At 43.3% G+C, this 21,586-nt stretch overlaps 1 protein-coding gene across 2 annotated transcripts in view; it reads left to right on the top strand.

The window, feature by feature from the left end:
* PRKCQ (protein kinase C theta) overlaps positions 1 to 21,586 on the top strand; it is a 147,320-nt gene that overhangs the window by 118,509 nt on the left and 7,225 nt on the right. For both annotated transcript variants that reach the window (XM_044280027.1, XM_044280028.1), the window contains 4 exons: positions 5,441 to 5,532; positions 7,045 to 7,107; positions 20,705 to 20,843; positions 21,146 to 21,334. In XM_044280027.1, coding sequence (XP_044135962.1) covers positions 5,441 to 5,532; positions 7,045 to 7,107; positions 20,705 to 20,843; positions 21,146 to 21,334 — 483 coding nt within the window. The remainder of the gene's footprint in view (positions 1 to 5,440; positions 5,533 to 7,044; positions 7,108 to 20,704; positions 20,844 to 21,145; positions 21,335 to 21,586) is intronic.

The following is a 21,586-nucleotide window of genomic DNA, read 5'->3' as shown; positions in this document are numbered from 1 at the left end:
TATGTAATTGTTATCTTCATACTCACTTGCATTCCGGTGCTGTGCTCTGACAAACTAGCTGTAAATTGCATTGAGAGGAGTCCTCTTTAAGTCCTCTCCATTATGTGTGTGAGCTCAGAAGTCCTGTTGTTGTTGGAGAGGACAGTCAGTTCTGACAATTATGTTTTTAAGATTAGGGGGCTACCTATAGCACAGAAGTGGGGGATCTAGAAATATGGATTTCAAATGGTCCCCTCATCTTAAAAACATCATTGTCAGAAGCTCACTGTCCTCTCCAACAACAACTGGAACATTCCCCTGCAACGAGACCAAGTGTAAGACCTGTCCATACATAATCACCACTTTGACAAGGTACAGATCCCCAATACACATCAGAACTTCAAGATCTCAGGTACCTTTACCCTGCCAAATGTGGTCTACTTGATTGTATGCACCAAAAGTCATACTGTCTCTATGTCAGTGAAACAGGTCAAAAGCTTAAAACATGAATGAACTCTCATCTCCACACAGTAAAAGAAAAAAGGAAACATTTGCCTGAAATGAAATACTTTTGCAGCCTTGACCAAAACACCCAGCCATGAAAGTTTTGATATTAAAAGGAAATTTCAAATCTCAGAAGGAAAGGAGAGACTGTAAATACAAGCCCATGACCCCCCCTTTGACACACTCAGATCAGGAATGAATGTGTCTCATGAATTTATGTCCTTCTACATCTTTTAACGAATGTTCTCCTCAGACCTTTTGAGTCATCATAATTATGAATGTTCCCCTCAGACCTTTTGAGTCATCATATTCATGGTCCGGGTATCTGTTAGGGGACAGTAAAACTTTCATACTCATTATCTGTAAATCTCCAACAATTTACTGCTTCAATCGTTTACTCCTCCACTCATATTGACCTGCTTTACATCACTTGTCTCATCTACCTCATTATTCCTTTGTACTTGTACTTTGGTGTCTAAAGGTGGATCTTCAGTTGCTGTCTTAAAAGATGTCTGAGGAAGAGGCTTAAGTCTCAAAAGCTTGCAATTATGCCATCATCTTTTCAGTTAGCCATTAAAAGTAATCAACCACTGAGTAATCTCAGTCTTTTTTTTATCTTCTATGTAGTGTATATTTTTTACATTATCAAGTCAGTACATTATTAAGCAACTACCTTATCTACGTTGTTTTTATTTCCTCTGGAACAACAATCTACGATAATCGGTTGAACCATTTCACCATTACTATATTGCTGTGTTTATTTAACCATCGTAAATGTGGTGTACATGGAAGCATAAATTGCCAAGACCTTATGCCGGGTCTACATTTGCGTTGTAAACTCCAGCACTATATTCTGGTCACTGTATCTGGAATGTATGCCGGATAAAAAGTACAACACACAGCATTTTTGTCTGGGCAAAACCGGGTATATATGCCAGAAAGAGATCCCTGCTAGATCCTATTATAGTGAATAGGGATCCGGCAGTGCGCGGCGGTATCCGGCTATACCGGATATAGTGAACTCCGGCAGTCTGTTCCTCTGCCGGAACAGAATGCTGGAGTTCACAGCACAGGTCTGAATGTGACCTTAGGGTTTCTATGCCTCTCCCCGCCCCAAAAAAAGCATCCAAATCATGGAGAACAAACAAGGTCCATTATTTAAAAGGATTGTCCCAGACTCCCACAATTTAAACTGATCACCTTTTTAAAGGGTAGCTAATAAGTGTTTGATCGGTGAGGTCTGGCCCAACCCCATTCTTCTCTGCAAGACTGATGGAGATACTTGACCACTGAACTAAGCTTCTCTTCAGCAGTGTTTAGTGATCATGGGAATCCCAGAGGTTGGGCCCCCCACCAAACAGTTTGTATCTATTAGATGAGTCATTTTTATTTTAGAATAGTTCAGGTTAGATTACTAAATTACATGAGATACTTAACAAAACTGCAAATGTTTGCAGTTGTCAGCTGATTCCTGCACGTGGCATCTTTACAAGAAAGCATATGGTACAGTATATCAGCATTTCCCGAGCACATTGCATACATTTCTGCACAGCTCATAATAATAATGTCCCCTGAACACATTGTATACAGTAAATGCTAGCACAGTCCATAAAATCATACTGTCTCCCGAGTGCACTCTATAAATGATGGTATAGTACAAAAGATAATAATGTTTCCTGAGCACACGGGTACTCTATACACAGCGCTGTACGACTAGCATTTCAATAGATTGATGTCTTTCTTCTCTTTAGAATACACCCATAGAAACCCATTTCTTAGTTCAGGGAAACCACCAAGGCAGACGTTGTATAAATCACTGTTCATTTTGTGCTTAATTTAACAGCCAATTACTACTCTGTCCTTTTACCATCAAACACAATTCAATCAAAGATGGTGTTTAAAAGTCAAATGAAAAATGCAGAGGATAGAGCAAGGTTCAAACAAAGAGTAAAGATTTTTTCTGCCACCTTTTAATTCAAGTATCATGCTGGCTCAGAATTGATTTCTGGATCTCTCTGACCTTTTTCCCAGCTTGATGGTCACTCAGCTCATGAAAGGCTTTTAAAAAGGAGAGAGATTCCTCCAGTCAATAGGCCTTTCATACTTTGAAGAGTGGGACCACGTCTACTGTGTAGAATCACACATAGGCTTATTTGTAATGAGAGCAGCTGGAGTACCTAGTATGTGCCTGCCGCAAACCCGAGCAATATGTCTGACAAACATAGGCCTGAGAATAGAATAAACTTTTATAATACAAACTTTGACATTTTCATCTAATTTAAATATTTGCAAAAGTAAAAAATCTACCATCAGCAAGTTTGTCGCTAACTAAATTAGTTTACTAGTTCATACTGATTCATTTATTAACCCCTTAGTGGCCAGCCTATTTTGCACCTCAGTGACCTAGCAATTTTATTTAGTTTTTTCTTTATTGCATTCCACAAGCTATAATTTTTCTTCAATTTTTCCATCATTGTAGCCGTAAGAGCCTTGGAGAACAGTGTATTATGCTGTCAGTAGAAAAGTGACAGGCAATCTATTAGGTCATACTTTTGGAACTCTGGCTGTAATTTAAAAGCATTGAATACCCACATTCACAGGGGACAACAGGTGATAGAATGAGCCTCTTCCCTCTGAAAGCGCTTAGATGCTGCAGTCACTACTAAAGAGGTTAAAGACCCATTATGGGCAGTCACTAACAGGTTAAGATATTGCTTTATGAGTCAGTGTTTTGTAAATATATTACTTTACTTATCAGATAGTAATCACACACTGTATTAAAGGCCCTTTATATGGGCCAAGAATCAGATAGATCATCGCTAACAAGCGTTCATAATAATGCTCATTAGCAATGATCTGGCAGTGTAAATGTACAAAACACTCGTTCATCAAGTAATTTGATTGATTGTGAGAACTCAAAAGTCCTCGGCATTAGCGATCGCTCCTCCCTATGTCTGGAGGAGATCGCTGCATGTAAATGCAGCGGTCTCCTACATCAGCGAGCAGCAGAATGTCGGGAACGCTCCCTTCTCGACAATCTGCTGTAATATCGTCCCATGTAAAGGGACCTTTATACACCAATGATACTTTCACAATTCTGCTGGTTGCTATTGGAAATAGTCAATAAGTTTGTCAGCAGTCAAAACTGTAATAGCTTACACATGAAAACTGTGCATTTTCCATCTGACAGATGTTATCCACACTTATCCCACCAAAATCCCAACGGAGCAGATATATAGTATGAAAGCACTTGCCCCTAGAATCCATTAGCCTTTGTGCTATATTTTCTGGCGCGCATCTCTTGCATGGCATATATTATCATGCTACACCTAAAAGTATTACTATTAAGTGCCATGGTAGACATGTCTATTTTATAAGTCACTTTTGTATGGCCGATATCTTGTCTTGTCCTAATCTAAGCCATGTGTAGTCACATTAGGCTGTCTAAAAGTATAACAGCTCCAACGTGGCATGAAGATATGTGTAAAATTCTGTTAATAGAAAGACCTGTGGCGCATTGTGCCGCAAATAGGCATCTCTATGACAGATTCTGTTGTAAATAGGCATCTCTATGGCAGATTCTGTCGCAAATAGGCATCTCTATGACAGATTCTGTTGTAAATAGGCATCTCTATGATAGATTATGTCACAGATAGGCATCTCTATGGCACATTGCTTCTCAAATAAGTATCCCTGTGGCCCATTCAGTTGCAAAATCATCACTTACACCCTCACATAGGGCCGTTTATTGCATTTTTCTTACAGACTGCCTTAAATATATGACAGATCATCACACTCTTGCACAGGCACCTTTCATGCATCATTCACAATTTAACATACATTTAACAAAAACACACTAGAGGAATGTATCATTGTAGGTGGATTTGAGGTTAGTTTTTTATATTGGAGTTGCTATGAGCACCTGCACCAAGAGCGAGTGCAATGTAGATGCACCTCCTTCAGTGAAATTACACCTGGGGAATACCTTGCATGAAGTTGTGCCTTTTTTGTGATTTTTTTTTAAAAAGTCGCACTTCATCATTGTGACATACAAGTGATCTACACTGAAATCCTGGCTAAATTTTCATTTTCTCCATCTGAAAGTGGCACAGGAAAGTGCAGCTCTCAAAATGTCACAAACTTCTAGACAAATCACCCTGTGTGACAGTACTTGTGACATTTGCAGGCCACATTTCCACATACCAGGTTCGATGAATGTCCCTCACTATTCAGAGGCAAGATATTATGTGGAAAACACTATTAATAAACCTCCCCCAAAGGGTTTAGGTAAACTTTAGCTTTGGAGGTGTTCATGAGCTTACGATCTTGCTGAAAATAAGTTAGTTAACGTTCACGTTCATTTTTAGTATGCAACTGATTGAAACACATAGGAAAAACTGATAATATAGATTTTTTTTAGACACCCCAAATAAATCATATAAAAAAATAAAAAAAAGATTATGACTTCTGTATTAAAAAAAAAATTACCATGAAGCATCTGGTGAAGATTGCTTACCACAAATGAACATGATTTGTCAGCGGATCTGTTAATTAAACCAAACTCGGTCAATCAATAATTTGGCAATGTGCAGTCTTCAGATATTTTGTGATTTAGCATGCTGTATCTATCACATTAGAGGCACTTTTCAATAGCCTCAGGGAAGTTCTGAGTCATTTTTTGCCTTTCTGTGGTGTAGTTTTGCCAGGAAACTGACTCATCATCAGTTAGACCTTCCAGATACAAGTTCATTTATACCACAGTCACGTCAGGCACCTTGACTGCTCATAGGTGACTATGTTTCTCACTACTAAAACCAACTGACTAGTGATAACATATGGGTGTCATACTAAAAGAGGGGTAAAATTGTGTATTTACTTATGTTTTGTTTAATCATTATAAAGATTTGGTCATTTCATATGTACAATTTATTCACATCATTCTTTTTTTCTTGGACAGGAGAACCTATTTTTTGTCATGGAATATCTCAACGGAGGCGATCTAATGTTTCATATTCAGAGCTGTCATAAGTTTGATCTTGGCTTAGCTACGTAGGTTTCATAAATATATATATTTTTTAAATGTTTCCTAAAATATTTTACCCCAATTCCTACAGGACTGATAAACATAAGGGGCTTTTCCCTTCTCAGACATATGGCATATCCCAAATCTAGACCTCCACCTGTCAAAACATTATAGGCCCGTTTTACCAGGAATGATGGCGAACAGAAGCTGCATCCAATGGAGAACAGGATGCAGAGGTGGCTTCTGTATTTCTTTCTGTAACTCTTACAGACCGAAAGCTTTACACAACAGCTGCAAGGCCCAGGGGAGCAGAGTGGAGGATGGGAGTGGTAGTGGCTCTGGCTGCAATGATCATTCACAGTGGCCACCCTTACATCGATGCTCCCTAGGGCCCAGGCAGTCATAGGAAGGTGCACCATTTCTTCCCTTGGGGCACACCCTGATGTTGGGACTCCTGCCTGATGGTAGTTGGAGTGTCCTTGGTTTTGTGGGTTTTGTGTGGGCGCAAGACTGAAGATGTAGATGCAGTGACTGGCGAATGGTGCTGGAGTCAGTAACCAGACCAGTTGTAGAAAATGAAAAAGTCTCTGTTCCCCAAGTCTCTTTCAGCAGAATATAATACTGGCAATATTATTTTTGCAATGGTGGCTATAATTCCCAGTTGAGGGGTACAGGATTAAGATTCGGTTGGCCAGACCGTGTCCAGGAGTGAAAGGTGTTTTAGCAATGTCCCTCTCACTGCAGTAAAGTTTTTATCAGCCTTAAACAGCAAATACTTTACTAACTAACTTTAATATGGTGTATTACAATGTACTAATATATTAAATAATGTTAGATAACATTATATAACAAGAAATAATTTGCATATACCCTATTCTGGGGTACTGTACAACCACATTTAGTCTGCAGCTGTCTCACCTGGTTGAACAGAGTTCACTAGACTCACTCACCTCAATATGTGTGAGGTACCAGAGGTGATGATATAATGCCATAAGTATCAGAGATGAGAATACCAAGAGAATATGATTTAAAAGAAAAAAAAAACTTTGCAAGTCTGTTGAAAATGCCTGAAATATAATTAGAAATTCAAAATGTTGAAAAATAATGATATGTTGTGGGGGAACTCTACAGTGTAAACTCTCGAAAAGATCACTTTGTGAGGACCAATCCCCATCTAGAGCAGATTTTTCTGTGGCAGATTTTTTTATTTCCATACATTCTGCATATATTGGCTTCTCCTTTGAATCACTCATCTAAAAGGATTTGGGGGGTACTATCTCTCCATGGGGATAGAGAGCACCTTAATCGGCGTGAGGAGACTTATATGCCATACATGCTCCTCTGGAATTCTGGGAAGAAAGGGAGGCAAATGAGCTCTTAACAAGCCCTGCCTCTGAGGCCACCAGATGTAAGGCAGCTATCCTATAAGTCCATGTTTGACCCATTAAATAGGTATGCAGATTTAAATAAATGATAACTTGCTATGTATTACTGTGCTTTTTATCTGCTTAACCTAATATTTCCTCAATTATTTGTAGATTCTATGCAGCTGAAATTGTGTGTGGTCTCCAGTTCCTTCATTCCAAAGGAGTAGTATACAGGTAACACACAGACTCTTTGTTATGCTGCTACTTAAAAGTAATAATCATAATAATCATAACCTTTATTTCTATAGCATTTATTCCATAGTAGGCACCAAACAACAATTAAACCAGTTGATCATGCTTGTGTAATAAGGCCTTTCCAAAGGTGAATGGAAAGTGCATGGGTGACAAATCATCATTACTAAGATCGTTCATCTCCCATAGTTATGCAAAACTAGCGAGCGTTTTCATGCTGGCATAAACAATCCAATCAGCCAACTAGCAAGCGTTTACTTATTTGTCCAGTGATCGCCGACACATTAACAAGTGCCAATTATACTTAGCGTGATCATCTGCCAGTGTTAGGCCTCTTTCACACGACCGTTTTTTTTTTCCGTTTTGCGGGCCTTTTTTTGCGGTCCGTATACGGTCCGTATACGGAACCATTCATTTCAATGGTTCCGCAAAAAAAACGGAATGTACTCCGTGTGCATTCCGTTTCCGTATTTCCGTTTTTCCGTTCCGTTTAAAGATAGAACATGTCCTATATTTGGCCGCAAATCACGTTCCGTGGCTCCATTAAAGTCTATGGGTCCGCAAAAAAACGGAATGCATACGGAAATGCATCCGTATGTCTTCCGTATCCGTTCCGTTTTTTGCGGAACCATCTATTGAAAATGTTATGCCCAGCCCAATTTTTAATATGAAATTACTGTATACTGTATTTGCCATACGGAAAAACGGAACGGAACAACGGAACGGAAACGGAAGCACAACGGAAACAAAAAACGGAACAACGGATCCGCGAAAAACGGACCGCAAAACACTGAAATGGACATACTGTCGTGTGAAAGAGGCCTTAAAGGTTGTGTATAGTTAGGCAAATAGCGTCTGAGTAAAATGTCAAAGTATCCGAACAAACATTAAGAGAAAAGAACTTACCTGCACATAAGAACATCTACTGCATTGATATATTGAAGATGCAAATAAAGATAAGAATGTCCCGTTTTCTTCAAGACTGCTTTTTTATTTAACATTTTTGGAATACAAAACAGAATGATGATACATTTGTTGCAAAAGTAGAAAAGAATAAGATGAAATATAAAGTAAGGCTGTATATAAATCCGGCTAGGGCTACTTTCACACTAGCGTTTTTGCTGGATCCGGCAGGGTTCAGCAAAAATACTTCCATTACTGATAATATAACCGTCTGCATCCATTATGAACGGATCCGGTTGTATTATCTTTAGCATACCCAAGACAGATCCTTCATAAACTCCATTGAAAGTCAACGGGGACGGATTCTTTTTCTATTGTGTCAGAGAAAATGGATCCGTCCCCATTGACTTGCATTGTGGGTCATGACGGATCCGTCTTGCTCCGCATCCCAGGACAGAAAGCAAACCACAGCATGCTCTCCAGTATGAGAATGGAACGGAATGCATTTTGGAGCATTCCGTTCTGTTCAATAACATTTTGTCCCCATTGACAATGAATGGGGACAAAACGGAAGCGTTTTTTTCCCTTATTGAGACCCTATGACGGAACTCAATACCGGAAAACATTAATGTTAGTGTGAAAGTAGCCTAATCCCAATGATCTATTTCATCCAAAGGACTATGTAGACAAGACATCATTTTTCTGAGACGTGCAGAAAATGTATCATAACAGATTCAATACCTTTTTCCTGAGGAATTTCTCCACTTTATTTCTTCTGTAAGACAAAACATTTTTTACACATATACACAATATCAGGAAGCGTTGGTAGCTTTTTCATATTAGAACTAAATTGGTTTCTGCTAGTAGATCGGTAACTCAAAGACTGGCCATGAGATTTATGTTGAAGGATATCGATAATTTCAGCTCAATCTTTTTATAATGCCTGATGGCACGGCGAGAAAGAAGTATCGGGAAGGTTGAACTTTACCCTGCTCAATTCTTCTTCCCCTGGAGATAAGTTGCAATAGAGGTCTCTAGTCATCACTGGATTGGGCTATAAACACAAGGAAAAAAGTCTTCAAAGGTTGAAACAGGACTGGTCTGAACATTTCTTTGACTTTTATTCCTATTTGACACCTATATATGGACCATACAGGACAAAAATATCATAAACATTTACTTTTTATTGATTTATAAATAAACTATTAAAAATACATTTTAAAAAAATCCACGCAGAGAGAATATAACTAGGGATGAGCGAACTCGAACTGTATAGTTCGGGTTCGTACCGAATTTTGGGGTGTCCGTGACACGGACCCGAACCCGGACATTTTCGTAAAAGTCCGGGTTCGGGTTCGGTGTTCGTCGCTTTCTTCCTACTTTTGTGACGCTTTCTTGGCGCTTTTTGAAAGGCTGCAAAGCAGCCAATCAACAAGCGTCATACTACTTGCCCCAAGAGGCCATCACAGCCATGCCTACTATTGGCATGGCTGTGATTGGCCAGAGCACCATGTGACCCAGCCTCTATTTAAGCTGGAGTCACATAGCGCCGCCCGTCACTCTGCTCTGATTAGCGTAGGGAGAGGTTGCGGCTGCGACAGTAGGGCGAGATTAGGCAGATTAACTCCTCCAAAGGACTTGATTAACTGATCGATCTGCAGCTGTGGATCATTGAGCTGCTGATCCTCAATTGCTCACTGTTTTTAGGCTGCCCAGACCGTTTGTCAGTCACATTTTTCTGGGGTGATCGGCGGCCATTTTGTGTCTTGTGGTGCGCCAGCACAAGCTGCGACCAAGTGCATTTAACCCTCAATGGTGTGGTTGTTTTTTGGCTAAAGCCTACATCAGGGTGAAGCTGTCACACCAAGTGCATTTAACCAGCAATAGTCTGTTCATTTTTTGGCCATATACAAAATCAGGGGCAAGCTGCGCCTGTCACCAAGTGCATTTAACCCTCAATGGTGTGGTTGTTTTTTGGCTAAAGCCTACATCAGGGTGAAGCTGTCACACCAAGTGCATTTAACCAGCAATAGTCTGTTCATTTTTTGGCCATATACTAAATCAGGGGCAAGCTGCGCCTGTCACCAAGTGCATTTAACCCTCAATGGTGTGGTTGTTTTTTGGCTAAAGCCTACATCAGGGTGAAGCTGTCACACCAAGTGCATTTAACCAGCAATAGTCTGTTTATTTTTTGGCCATATCCCAGTCTAATTCTGTCACTAAATCCATACCGGTCACCCAGCGCCTAAATACTAGGCCTCAAATTTATATCCCGCTAAATCTGTCCTTAGTGCTGTAGCTGGGCGAGTTATTTAGTGTCCGTTCAAGCACATTTCTTGTTCTGGGTTGAAATACAATTCCCAATTTAGCAATTTCATAATTTAGTGGTTTCTGCTATATCAGAGCTATTTGAAATCTATCCCTAAAAGGGTATATAATATTCAAGGTGCACATTGGGTCATTCAGAATAACTTCACACACACCCGCTACTGTGTATTTCCAAGTCTAATTCTGGCACTAAACCCATACCTGTCACCCAGCGCCTAAATACTAGGCCTCAAATTTATATCCAGCTAAATCTGTCCCTAGTGCTGTAGCTGGGCGAGTTATTTAGTGTCCGTTCAAGCACATTTCTTGTTCTGGGTTGAAATACAATTCCCAATTTAGCAATTTCATAATTTAGTGGTTTCTGCTATATCAGAGCTATTTGAAATCTATCCCTAAAAGGGTATATAATATTAAAGGTGCACATTGGGTCATTCAGAATAACTTCACACACACCCGCTACTGTGTATTTCCAAGTCTAATTCTGGCACTAAACCCATACCTGTCACCCAGCGCCTAAATACTAGGCCTCAAATTTATATCCAGCTAAATCTGTCCCTAGTGCTGTAGCTGGGCGAGTTATTTAGTGTCCGTTCAAGCACATTTCTTGTTCTGGGTTGAAATACAATTCCCAATTTAGCAATTTCATAATTTAGTGGTTTCTGCTATATCAGAGCTATTTGAAATCTATCCCTAAAAGGGTATATAATATTAAAGGTGCACATTGGGTCATTCAGAATAACTTCACACACACCCGCTACTGTGTATTTCCAAGTCTAATTCTGGCACTAAACCCATACCTGTCACCCAGCGCCTAAATACTAGGCCTCAAATTTATATCCAGCTAAATCTGTCCCTAGTGCTGTAGCTGGGCGAGTTATTTAGTGTCCGTTCAAGCACATTTCTTGTTCTGGGTTGAAATACAATTCCCAATTTAGCAATTTCATAATTTAGTGGTTTCTGCTATATCAGAGCTATTTGAAATCTATCCCTAAAAGGGTATATAATATTCAAGGTGCACATTGGGTCATTCAGAATAACTTCACACACACCCGCTACTGTGTATTTCCAAGTCTAATTCTGGCACTAAACCCATACCTGTCACCCAGCGCCTAAATACTAGGCCTCAAATTTATATCCCGCTAAATCTGTCCTTAGTGCTGTAGCTGGGCGAGTTATTTAGTGTCCGTTCAAGCACATTTCTTGTTCTGGGTTGAAATACAATTCCCAATTTAGCAATTTCATAATTTAGTGGTTTCTGCTATATCAGAGCTATTTGAAATCTATCCCTAAAAGGGTATATAATATTCAAGGTGCACATTGGGTCATTCAGAATAACTTCACACACACCCGCTACTGTGTATTTCCAAGTCTAATTCTGGCACTAAACCCATACCTGTCACCCAGCGCCTAAATACTAGGCCTCAAATTTATATCCCGCTAAATCTGTCCTTAGTGCTGTAGCTGGGCGAGTTATTTAGTGTCCGTTCAAGCACATTTCTTGTTCTGGGTTGAAATACAATTCCCAATTTAGCAATTTCATAATTTAGTGGTTTCTGCTATATCAGAGCTATTTGAAATCTATCCCTAAAAGGGTATATAATATTCAAGGTGCACATTGGGTCATTCAGAATAACTTCACACACACCCGCTACTGTGTATTTCCAAGTCTAATTCTGGCACTAAACCCATACCTGTCACCCAGCGCCTAAATACTAGGCCTCAAATTTATATCCCGCTAAATCTGTCCTTAGTGCTGTAGCTGGGCGAGTTATTTAGTGTCCGTTCAAGCACATTTCTTGTTCTGGGTTGAAATACAATTCCCAATTTAGCAATTTCATAATTTAGTGGTTTCTGCTATATCAGAGCTATTTGAAATCTATCCCTAAAAGGGTATATAATATTCAAGGTGCACATTGGGTCATTCAGAATAACTTCACACACACCCGCTACTGTGTATTTCCAAGTCTAATTCTGGCACTAAACCCATACCTGTCACCCAGCGCCTAAATACTAGGCCTCAAATTTATATCCCGCTAAATCTGTCCCTAGTGCTGTAGCTGGGCGAGTTATTTAGTGTCCGTTCAAGCACATTTCTTGTTCTGGGTTGAAATACAATTCCCAATTTAGCAATTTCATAATTTAGTGGTTTCTGCTATATCAGAGCTATTTGAAATCTATCCCTAAAAGGGTATATAATATTCAAGGTGCACATTGGGTCATTCAGAATAACTTCACACACACCCGCTACTGTGTATTTCCAAGTCTAATTCTGGCACTAAACCCATACCTGTCACCCAGCGCCTAAATACTAGGCCTCAAATTTATATCCCGCTAAATCTGTCCTTAGTGCTGTAGCTGGGCGAGTTATTTAGTGTCCGTTCAAGCACATTTCTTGTTCTGGGTTGAAATACAATTCCCAATTTAGCAATTTCATAATTTAGTGGTTTCTGCTATATCAGAGCTATTTGAAATCTATCCCTAAAAGGGTATATAATATTCAAGGTGCACATTGGGTCATTCAGAATAACTTCACACACACCCGCTACTGTGTATTTCCAAGTCTAATTCTGGCACTAAACCCATACCTGTCACCCAGCGCCTAAATACTAGGCCTCAAATTTATATCCCGCTAAATCTGTCCTTAGTGCTGTAGCTGGGCGAGTTATTTAGTGTCCGTTCAAGCACATTTCTTGTTCTGGGTTGAAATACAATTCCCAATTTAGCAATTTCATAATTTAGTGGTTTCTGCTATATCAGAGCTATTTGAAATCTATCCCTAAAAGGGTATATAATATTCAAGGTGCACATTGGGTCATTCAGAATAACTTCACACACACCCGCTACTGTGTATTTCCAAGTCTAATTCTGGCACTAAACCCATACCTGTCACCCAGCGCCTAAATACTAGGCCTCAAATTTATATCCCGCTAAATCTGTCCCTAGTGCTGTAGCTGGGCGAGTTATTTAGTGTCCGTTCAAGCACATTTCTTGTTCTGGGTTGAAATACAATTCCCAATTTAGCAATTTCATAATTTAGTGGTTTCTGCTATATCAGAGCTATTTGAAATCTATCCCTAAAAGGGTATATAATATTCAAGGTGCACATTGGGTCATTCAGAATAACTTCACACACACCCGCTACTGTGTATTTCCAAATCTAATTCTGTCACTAAACCCATACCTGTCACCCAGCGCCTAAATACTAGGCCTCAAATTTATATCCCGCTAAATCTCTCGTTACCGCTGTCCTGTTGTGGCTGGGAAAGTTATTTAGTGTCCGTCAAAGCACATTTTTTGTTCTGGGTTGAAATACAATTCCCAATTTAGCAATTTCATAATTTAGTCGTTTCTGCTATATCAGAGCTATTTGAAATCTATCCCTAAAAGGGTAGATCATATTGAAGGTGCACATAGGGTCATTCAGAATAACTTCACACACACGCTTCTGTGCATTTCCAAGTCTAATTCTGTCACTAAATCCATACCGGTCACCCAGCGCCTAAATACTAGGCCTCAAATTTATATCCCGCTGAATTTGAATACAATACATTGGGCCAAATAATATATTTGTTGTTGTGGTGAACCATAACAATGAGAAAAACATCTAGTAAGGGACGCGGACGTGGACATGGTCGTGGTGGTGTTAGTGGACCCTCTGGTGCTGGGAGAGGACGTGGCCGTTCTGCCACATCCACACGTCCTAGTGTACCAACTACCTCAGGTCCCAGTAGCCGCCAGAATTTACAGCGATATATGGTGGGGCCCAATGCCGTTCTAAGGATGGTAAGGCCTGAGCAGGTACAGGCATTAGTCAATTGGGTGGCCGACAGTGGATCCAGCACGTTCACATTATCTCCCACCCAGTCTTCTGCAGAAAGCGCACAGATGGCGCCTGAAAACCAACCCCATCAGTCTGTCACATCACCCCCATGCATACCAGGGAAACTGTCTCAGCCTCAAGTTATGCAGCAGTCTCTTATGCTGTTTGAAGACTCCGCTGGCAGGGTTTCCCAAGGGCATCCACCTAGCCCTTCCCCAGCGGTGAAAGACATAGAATGCACTGACGCACAACCACTTATGTTTCCTGATGATGAGGACATGGGAATACCACCTCAGCATGTCTCTGATGATGACGAAACACAGGTGCCAACTGCTGCGTCTTTCTGCAGTGTGCAGACTGAACAGGAGGTCAGGGATCAAGACTGGGTGGAAGACGATGCAGGGGACGATGAGGTCCTAGACCCCACATGGAATGAAGGTCGTGCCACTGACTTTCACAGTTCGGAGGAAGAGGCAGTGGTGAGACCGAGCCAACAGCGTAGCAAAAGAGGGAGCAGTGGGCAAAAGCAGAACACCCGCCGCCAAGAGACTCCGCCTGCTACTGACCGCCGCCATCTGGGACCGAGCACCCCAAAGGCAGCTTCAAGGAGTTCCCTGGCATGGCACTTCTTCAAACAATGTGCTGACGACAAGACCCGAGTGGTTTGCACGCTGTGCCATCAGAGCCTGAAGCGAGGCATTAACGTTCTGAACCTGAGCACAACCTGCATGACCAGGCACCTGCATGCAAAGCATGAACTGCAGTGGAGTAAACACCTTAAAACCAAGGAAGTCACTCAGGCTCCCCCTGCTACCTCTTCTGCTGCTGCCGCCTCGGCCTATTCTGCTGCTGCCGCCTCGGCCTCTTCCTCCGCCTCTGGAGGAACGTTGGCACCTGCCGCCCAGCAAACAGGGGATGTACCACCAACACCACCACCACCACCTCCGTCACCAAGCGTCTCAACCATGTCACACGCCAGCGTTCAGCTCTCCATCTCACAAACATTTGATAGAAAGCGTAAATTCCCACCTAGCCACCCTCGATCCCTGGCCCTGAATGCCAGCATTTCTAAACTACTGGCCTATGAAATGCTGTCATTTAGGCTGGTGGACACAGACAGCTTCAAACAGCTCATGTCGCTTGCTGTCCCACAGTATGTTGTTCCCAGCCGGCACTACTTCTCCAAGAGAGCCGTGCCTTCCCTGCACAACCAAGTATCCGATAAAATCAAGTGTGCACTGCGCAACGCCATCTGTGGCAAGGTCCACCTAACCACAGATACGTGGACCAGTAAGCACGGCCAGGGACGCTATATCTCCCTAACTGCACACTGGGTAAATGTAGTGGCAGCTGGGCCCCAGGCGGAGAGCTGTTTGGCGCACGTCCTTCCGCCGCCAAGGATCGCAGGGCAACATTCTTTGCCTCCTGTTGCCACCTCCTCCTTCTCGGCTTCCTCCTCCTCTTCTTCCACCTGCTCATCCAGTCAGCCACACACCTTCACCACCAACTTCAGCACAGCCCGGGGTAAACGTCAGCAGGCCATTCTGAAACTCATATGTTTGGGGGACAGGCCCCACACCGCACAGGAGTTGTGGCGGGGTATAGAACAACAGACCGACGAGTGGTTGCTGCCGGTGAGCCTCAAGCCCGGCCTGGTGGTGTGTGATAATGGGCGAAATCTCGTTGCAGCTCTGGGACTAGCCAATTTGACGCACATCCCTTGCTTGGCGCATGTGCTGAATTTGGTGGTGCAGAAGTTCATTCACAACTACCCCGACATGTCAGAGCTGCTGCATAAAGTGCGGGCCGTCTGTTCGCGCTTCCGGCGTTCACATCCTGCTGCTGCTCGCCTGTCTGCGCTACAGCGTAACTTCGGCCTTCCCGCTCACCGCCTCATATGCGACGTGCCCACCAGGTGGAACTCCACCTTGCACATGCTGGACAGACTGTGCGAGCAGCAGCAGGCCATAGTGGAGTTTCAGCTGCAGCACGCACGGGTCAGTCGCACTACAGAACAGCACCACTTCACCACCAATGACTGGGCCTCCATGCGAGACCTGTGTGCCCTGTTGCGCTGTTTCGAGTACTCCACCAACATGGCCAGTGGCGATGACACCGTTATCAGCGTTACAATACCACTTCTATGTCTCCTTGAGAAAACACTTAGGGCGATGATGGAAGAGGAGGTGGCCCAGGAGGAGGAGGAGGAGGAGGAGGAAGAGGGGTCATTTTTAGCACTTTCAGGCCAGTCTCTTCGAAGTGACTCAGAGGGAGGTTTTTGGCAACAGCAGAGGCCAGGTACAAATGTGGCCAGCCAGGGCCCACTACTGGAGGACGAGGAGGACGAGGATGAGGAGGAGGTGGAGGAGGATGAGGATGAAGCATGGTCACAGCGGGGTGGCACCCAACGCAGCTCGGGTCCATCACTGGTGCGTGGCTGGGGGGAAAGGCAGGACGATGACGATACGCCTCCCACAGAGGACAGCTTGTCCTTACCCCTGGGCAGCCTGGCACACATGAGCGACTACATGCTGCAGTGCCTGCGCAACGACAGCAGAGTTGCCCACATTTTAACCTGTGCGGACTACTGGGTTGCCACCCTGCTGGATCCACGCTACAAAGACAATGTGCCCACCTTACTTCCTGCACTGGAGCGTGATAGGAAGATGCGCGAGTACAAGCGCACGTTGGTAGACGCGCTACTGAGAGCATTCCCAAATGTCACAGGGGAACAAGTGGAAGCCCAAGGCCAAGGCAGAGGAGGAGCAAGAGGTCGCCAAGGCAGCTGTGTCACGGCCAGCTCCTCTGAGGGCAGGGTTAGCATGGCAGAGATGTGGAAAACTTTTGTCAACACGCCACAGCTAACTGCACCACCACCTGATACGCAACGTGTTAGCAGGAGGCAACATTTCACTAACATGGTGGAACAGTACGTGTGCACACCCCTCCACGTACTGACTGATGGTTCGGCCCCATTCAACTTCTGGGTCTCTAAATTGTCCACGTGGCCAGAGCTAGCCTTTTATGCCTTGGAGGTGCTGGCCTGCCCGGCAGCCAGCGTTTTGTCTGAACGTGTATTCAGCACGGCAGGGGGCGTCATTACAGACAAACGCAGCCGCCTGTCTACAGCCAATGTGGACAAGCTGACGTTCATAAAAATGAACCAGGCATGGATCCCACAGGACCTGTCCGTCCCTTGTCCAGATTAGACATTAACTACCTCCCCATAACCATATATTATTGGACTCCAGGGCACTTCCTCATTCAATCCTATTTTTATTTTCATTTTACCATTATATTGCGAGGCTACCCAAAGTTGAATGAACCTCTCCTCTGCCTGTGTGCTAGGCCTAAATATATGCCAATGGACTGTTGCAGTGGTGGGTGACGTGAAGCCTCATTCTCTGCTATGACATGCAGACTAATTCTCTGCTGACATGAAGACAGATTCTCTGTTACGGGACCTCCCTCCTCTGCCTGGGTGCTGGGCCTAAATATATGCCAATGGACTGTTGCAGTGGTGGGTGACGTGAAGCCTGATTCTCTGCTATGACATGCAGACTAATTCTCTGCTGACATGAAGACAGATTCTCTGTTACGGGACCTCTCTCCTCTGCCTGTGTGTGTGCTGGGCCTAAATATATGCCAATGGACTGTTGCAGTGGTGGCTGACGTGAAGCCTCATTCTCTGCTATGACATGCAGACTAATTCTCTGCTGACATGAAGCCAGATTGTCTGTTACGGGACCTCTCTCCTCTGCCTGTGTGTGTGCTGGGCCTAAATATATGCCAATGGACTGTTGCACTGGTGGCTGACGTGAAGCCTCATTCTCTGCTATGACATGCAGACTAATTCTCTGCTGACATGAAGACAGATTCTCTGTTACGGGACCTCTCTCCTCTGCCTGTGTGTGTGCTGGGCCTAAATATATGCCAATGGACTGTTGCAGTGGTGGCTGACGTGAAGCCTCATTCTCTGCTATGACATGCAGACTAATTCTCTGCTGACATGAAGCCAGATTGTCTGTTACGGGACCTCTCTCCTCTGCCTGTGTGTGTGCTGGGCCTAAATATATGCCAATGGACTGTTGCAGTGGTGGCTGACGTGAAGCCTCATTCTCTGCTATGACATGCAGACTAATTCTCTGCTGACATGAAGACAGATTCTCTGTTACGGGACCTCCCTCCTCTGCCTGGGTGCTGGGCCTAAATATATGCCAATGGACTGTTGCAGTGGTGGCTGACGTGAAGCCTCATTCTCTGCTATGACATGCAGACTAATTCTCTGCTGACATGAAGACAGATTCTCTGTTACGGGACCTCCCTCCTCTGCCTGGGTGCTGGGCCTAAATATATGCCAATGGACTGTTGCAGTGGTGGGTGACGTGAAGCCTCATTCTCTGCTATGACATGCAGACTGATTCTCTGCTGACATGAAGCCAGATTGTCTGTTACGGGACCTCCCTCCTCTGCCTGGGTGCTGGGCCTAAATATATGCCAATGGACTGTTGCAGTGGTGGCTGACGTGAAGCCTCATTCTCTGCTATGACATGCAGACTGATTCTCTGCTGACATGAAGCCAGATTGTCTGTTACGGGACCTCTCTCCTCTGCCTGTGTGCTAGGCCTAAATATATGCCAATGGACTGTTGCAGTGGTGGCTGACGTGAAGCCTCATTCTCTGCTATGACATGCAGACTGATTCTCTGCTGACATGAAGCCAGATCGTCTGTTACGGGACCTCTCTGCTCTGCCTGTGTGCTAGGCCTAAATATATGCCAATGGACTGTTGCAGTGGTGGGTGACGTGAAGCCTAATTCTCTGCTATGACATGCAGACTGATTCTCTGCTGTCATGAAGCCAGATTGTCTGTTACGGGACCTCTCTGCTCTGCCTGTGTGCTAGGCCTAAATATATGCCAATGGACTGTTGCAGTGGTGGGTGACGTGAAGCCTCATTCTCTGCTATGACATGCAGACTGATTCTCTGCTGACATGAAGCCAGATTGTCTGTTACGGGACCTCTCTCCTCTGCCTGTGTGCTAGGCCTAAATATATGCCAATGGACTGTTGCAGTGGTGGCTGACGTGAAGCCTCATTCTCTGCTATGACATGCAGACTAATTCTCTGCTGACATGAAGCCAGATTGTCTGTTACGGGACCTCTCTCCTCTGCCTGGGTGCTGGGCCTAAATTTATGACAATGGACTGTTGCAGTGGTGGCTGACGTGAAGCCTGATTCTCTGCTATGACATGCAGACTGATTCTCTGCTGACATGAAGCCAGATCCTCTGTTACGGGACCTCTCTCCTCTGCCTGTGTGTGTGCTGGGCCTAAATATATGCCAATGGACTGTTGCAGTGGTGGCTGACGTGAAGCCTCATTCTCTGCTATGACATGCAGACTGATTCTCTGCTGACATGAAGCCAGATTCTCTGTTACGGGACCTCTCTCCTCTGCCTGTGTGTGTGCTGGGCCTAAATATATGCCAATGGACTGTTGCAGTGGTGGCTGACGTGAAGCCTCATTCTCTGCTATGACATGCAGACTAATTCTCTGCTGACATGAAGACAGATTCTCTGTTACGGGACCTCCCTCCTCTGCCTGGGTGCTGGGCCTAAATATATGCCAATGGACTGTTGCAGTGGTGGCTGACGTGAAGCCTCATTCTCTGCTATGACATGCAGACTAATTCTCTGCTGACATGAAGACAGATTCTCTGTTACGGGACCTCTCTCCTCTGCCTGGGTGCCGGGGCCTAAATATCTGAGAATGGACTGTTCCAGTGGTGGGTGACGGGAAGCCAGATTCTCTGCTATGGAACCTCTCTCCAATTGATTTTGGTTAATTTTTATTTATTTAATTTTTATTTTAATTCATTTCCCTATCCACATTTGTTTGCAGGGGATTTACCTACATGTTGCTGCCTTTTGCAGCCCTCTAGCTCTTTCCTGGGCTGTTTTACAGCCTTTTTAGTGCCGAAAAGTTCGGGTCCCCATTGACTTCAATGGGGTTCGGGTTCGGGACGAAGTTCGGATCGGGTTCGGATCCCGAACCCGAACATTTCCGGGATGTTCGGCCGAACTTCTCGAACCCGAACATCCAGGTGTTCGCTCAACTCTAAATATAACTCATGAGGGGCATCTGGTGTACACAAATAGTAATTGCAGCCAGTGCCTATGAAACAGTTATCACTGCATGGGGAGAACATCTCACTATATGCATATAGAAGTGAACAAAGTATTTTTGGTCAAAACTTTTCCATAAAGTATCAGAAAACTCCAGACTCAGGCGACCGATCAATCAATAAATTTACCAGGAAAAGAAATACCTATTAAGCACCTGGGGACTCTCTGCCAGAAAGCTTTGAACTAACTACAATGGGGGACATTGAATCCTGGGAAAACTCTTTTTTTTCTTATATGTGATAAAACAATTGCAATTTTCATAAAAGCAATTTTTAGAACACCATCACTGATTGAATGCTCTATACAAGTTCATTTAGGATCAACTTCCTTTCTCCTATTTTAGGGACTTGAAGTTAGATAATGTACTCTTGGACATGGAAGGCCACATAAAGATAGCAGATTTTGGAATGTGTAAGGAAAATATGTTTGGAGATGCAAAAACAAGTACATTCTGTGGGACTCCTGACTACATTGCTCCAGAGGTATGTATTCCTTTCTACATTGTACATGTGTTCTTGTACCTCTCAATTTTCATTGTAAAACCAGGAAACATGAAATATGAGGTTTATACTCTGTTAATATCATGTTCAGACTCTACATTTGGCGTATACGTTGGAATAATCTCCTGACATTTGCCATAAAAGTAAAGCAAATGCAAAGGTATACCATATAATTGCTCATGCATCCATAGCTTCTCATATATTCTGAACAATATACATTTTATTGAGATAAGTGATATTTTCATGATTATATAATAACCCGCTATTTCTGGCTTGTGTTGTAGATTTTACTGGGACAGAAATACAGCTACTCAGTTGACTGGTGGTCATTTGGGGTCCTTCTCTATGAAATGTTAATTGGGCAATCTCCATTCCGTGGTATGGACGAGGAACAGTTATTTCAGTCTATACGCATGGATGACCCAGTGTATCCCCGTTTTCTTAGTAAAGAGGCTAAAGATATACTGGTCATGGTAAGATCATACAATAGCTATTTTTCTCTTATGTTGTTTTTGTATGTCTTTTCCACCAATTGGCCTCTGGCATGAGTGGGCACTTGGAGGTTTATGTTTAACCCCTTATTGTAGCTCTAGCTTAATACAATAATTTTTGTTTTCATTGAGGGGCTTTTAAAAAGGCACAAACTTTTCACAATATGTTTTATATGCCATTAAGACATATCAAAAGTTTAGAGCTGAGACCGCCACTGATCCCTAGAATGAGGG

Source organism: Bufo gargarizans, chromosome 2 (genome assembly GCF_014858855.1).
Source record: "Bufo gargarizans isolate SCDJY-AF-19 chromosome 2, ASM1485885v1, whole genome shotgun sequence".
Lineage (NCBI taxonomy): Eukaryota > Metazoa > Chordata > Amphibia > Anura > Bufonidae > Bufo > Bufo gargarizans.
Note: the sequence above shows the minus strand (reverse complement) of the source record. Positions and strands in the feature narration are given on the sequence as shown.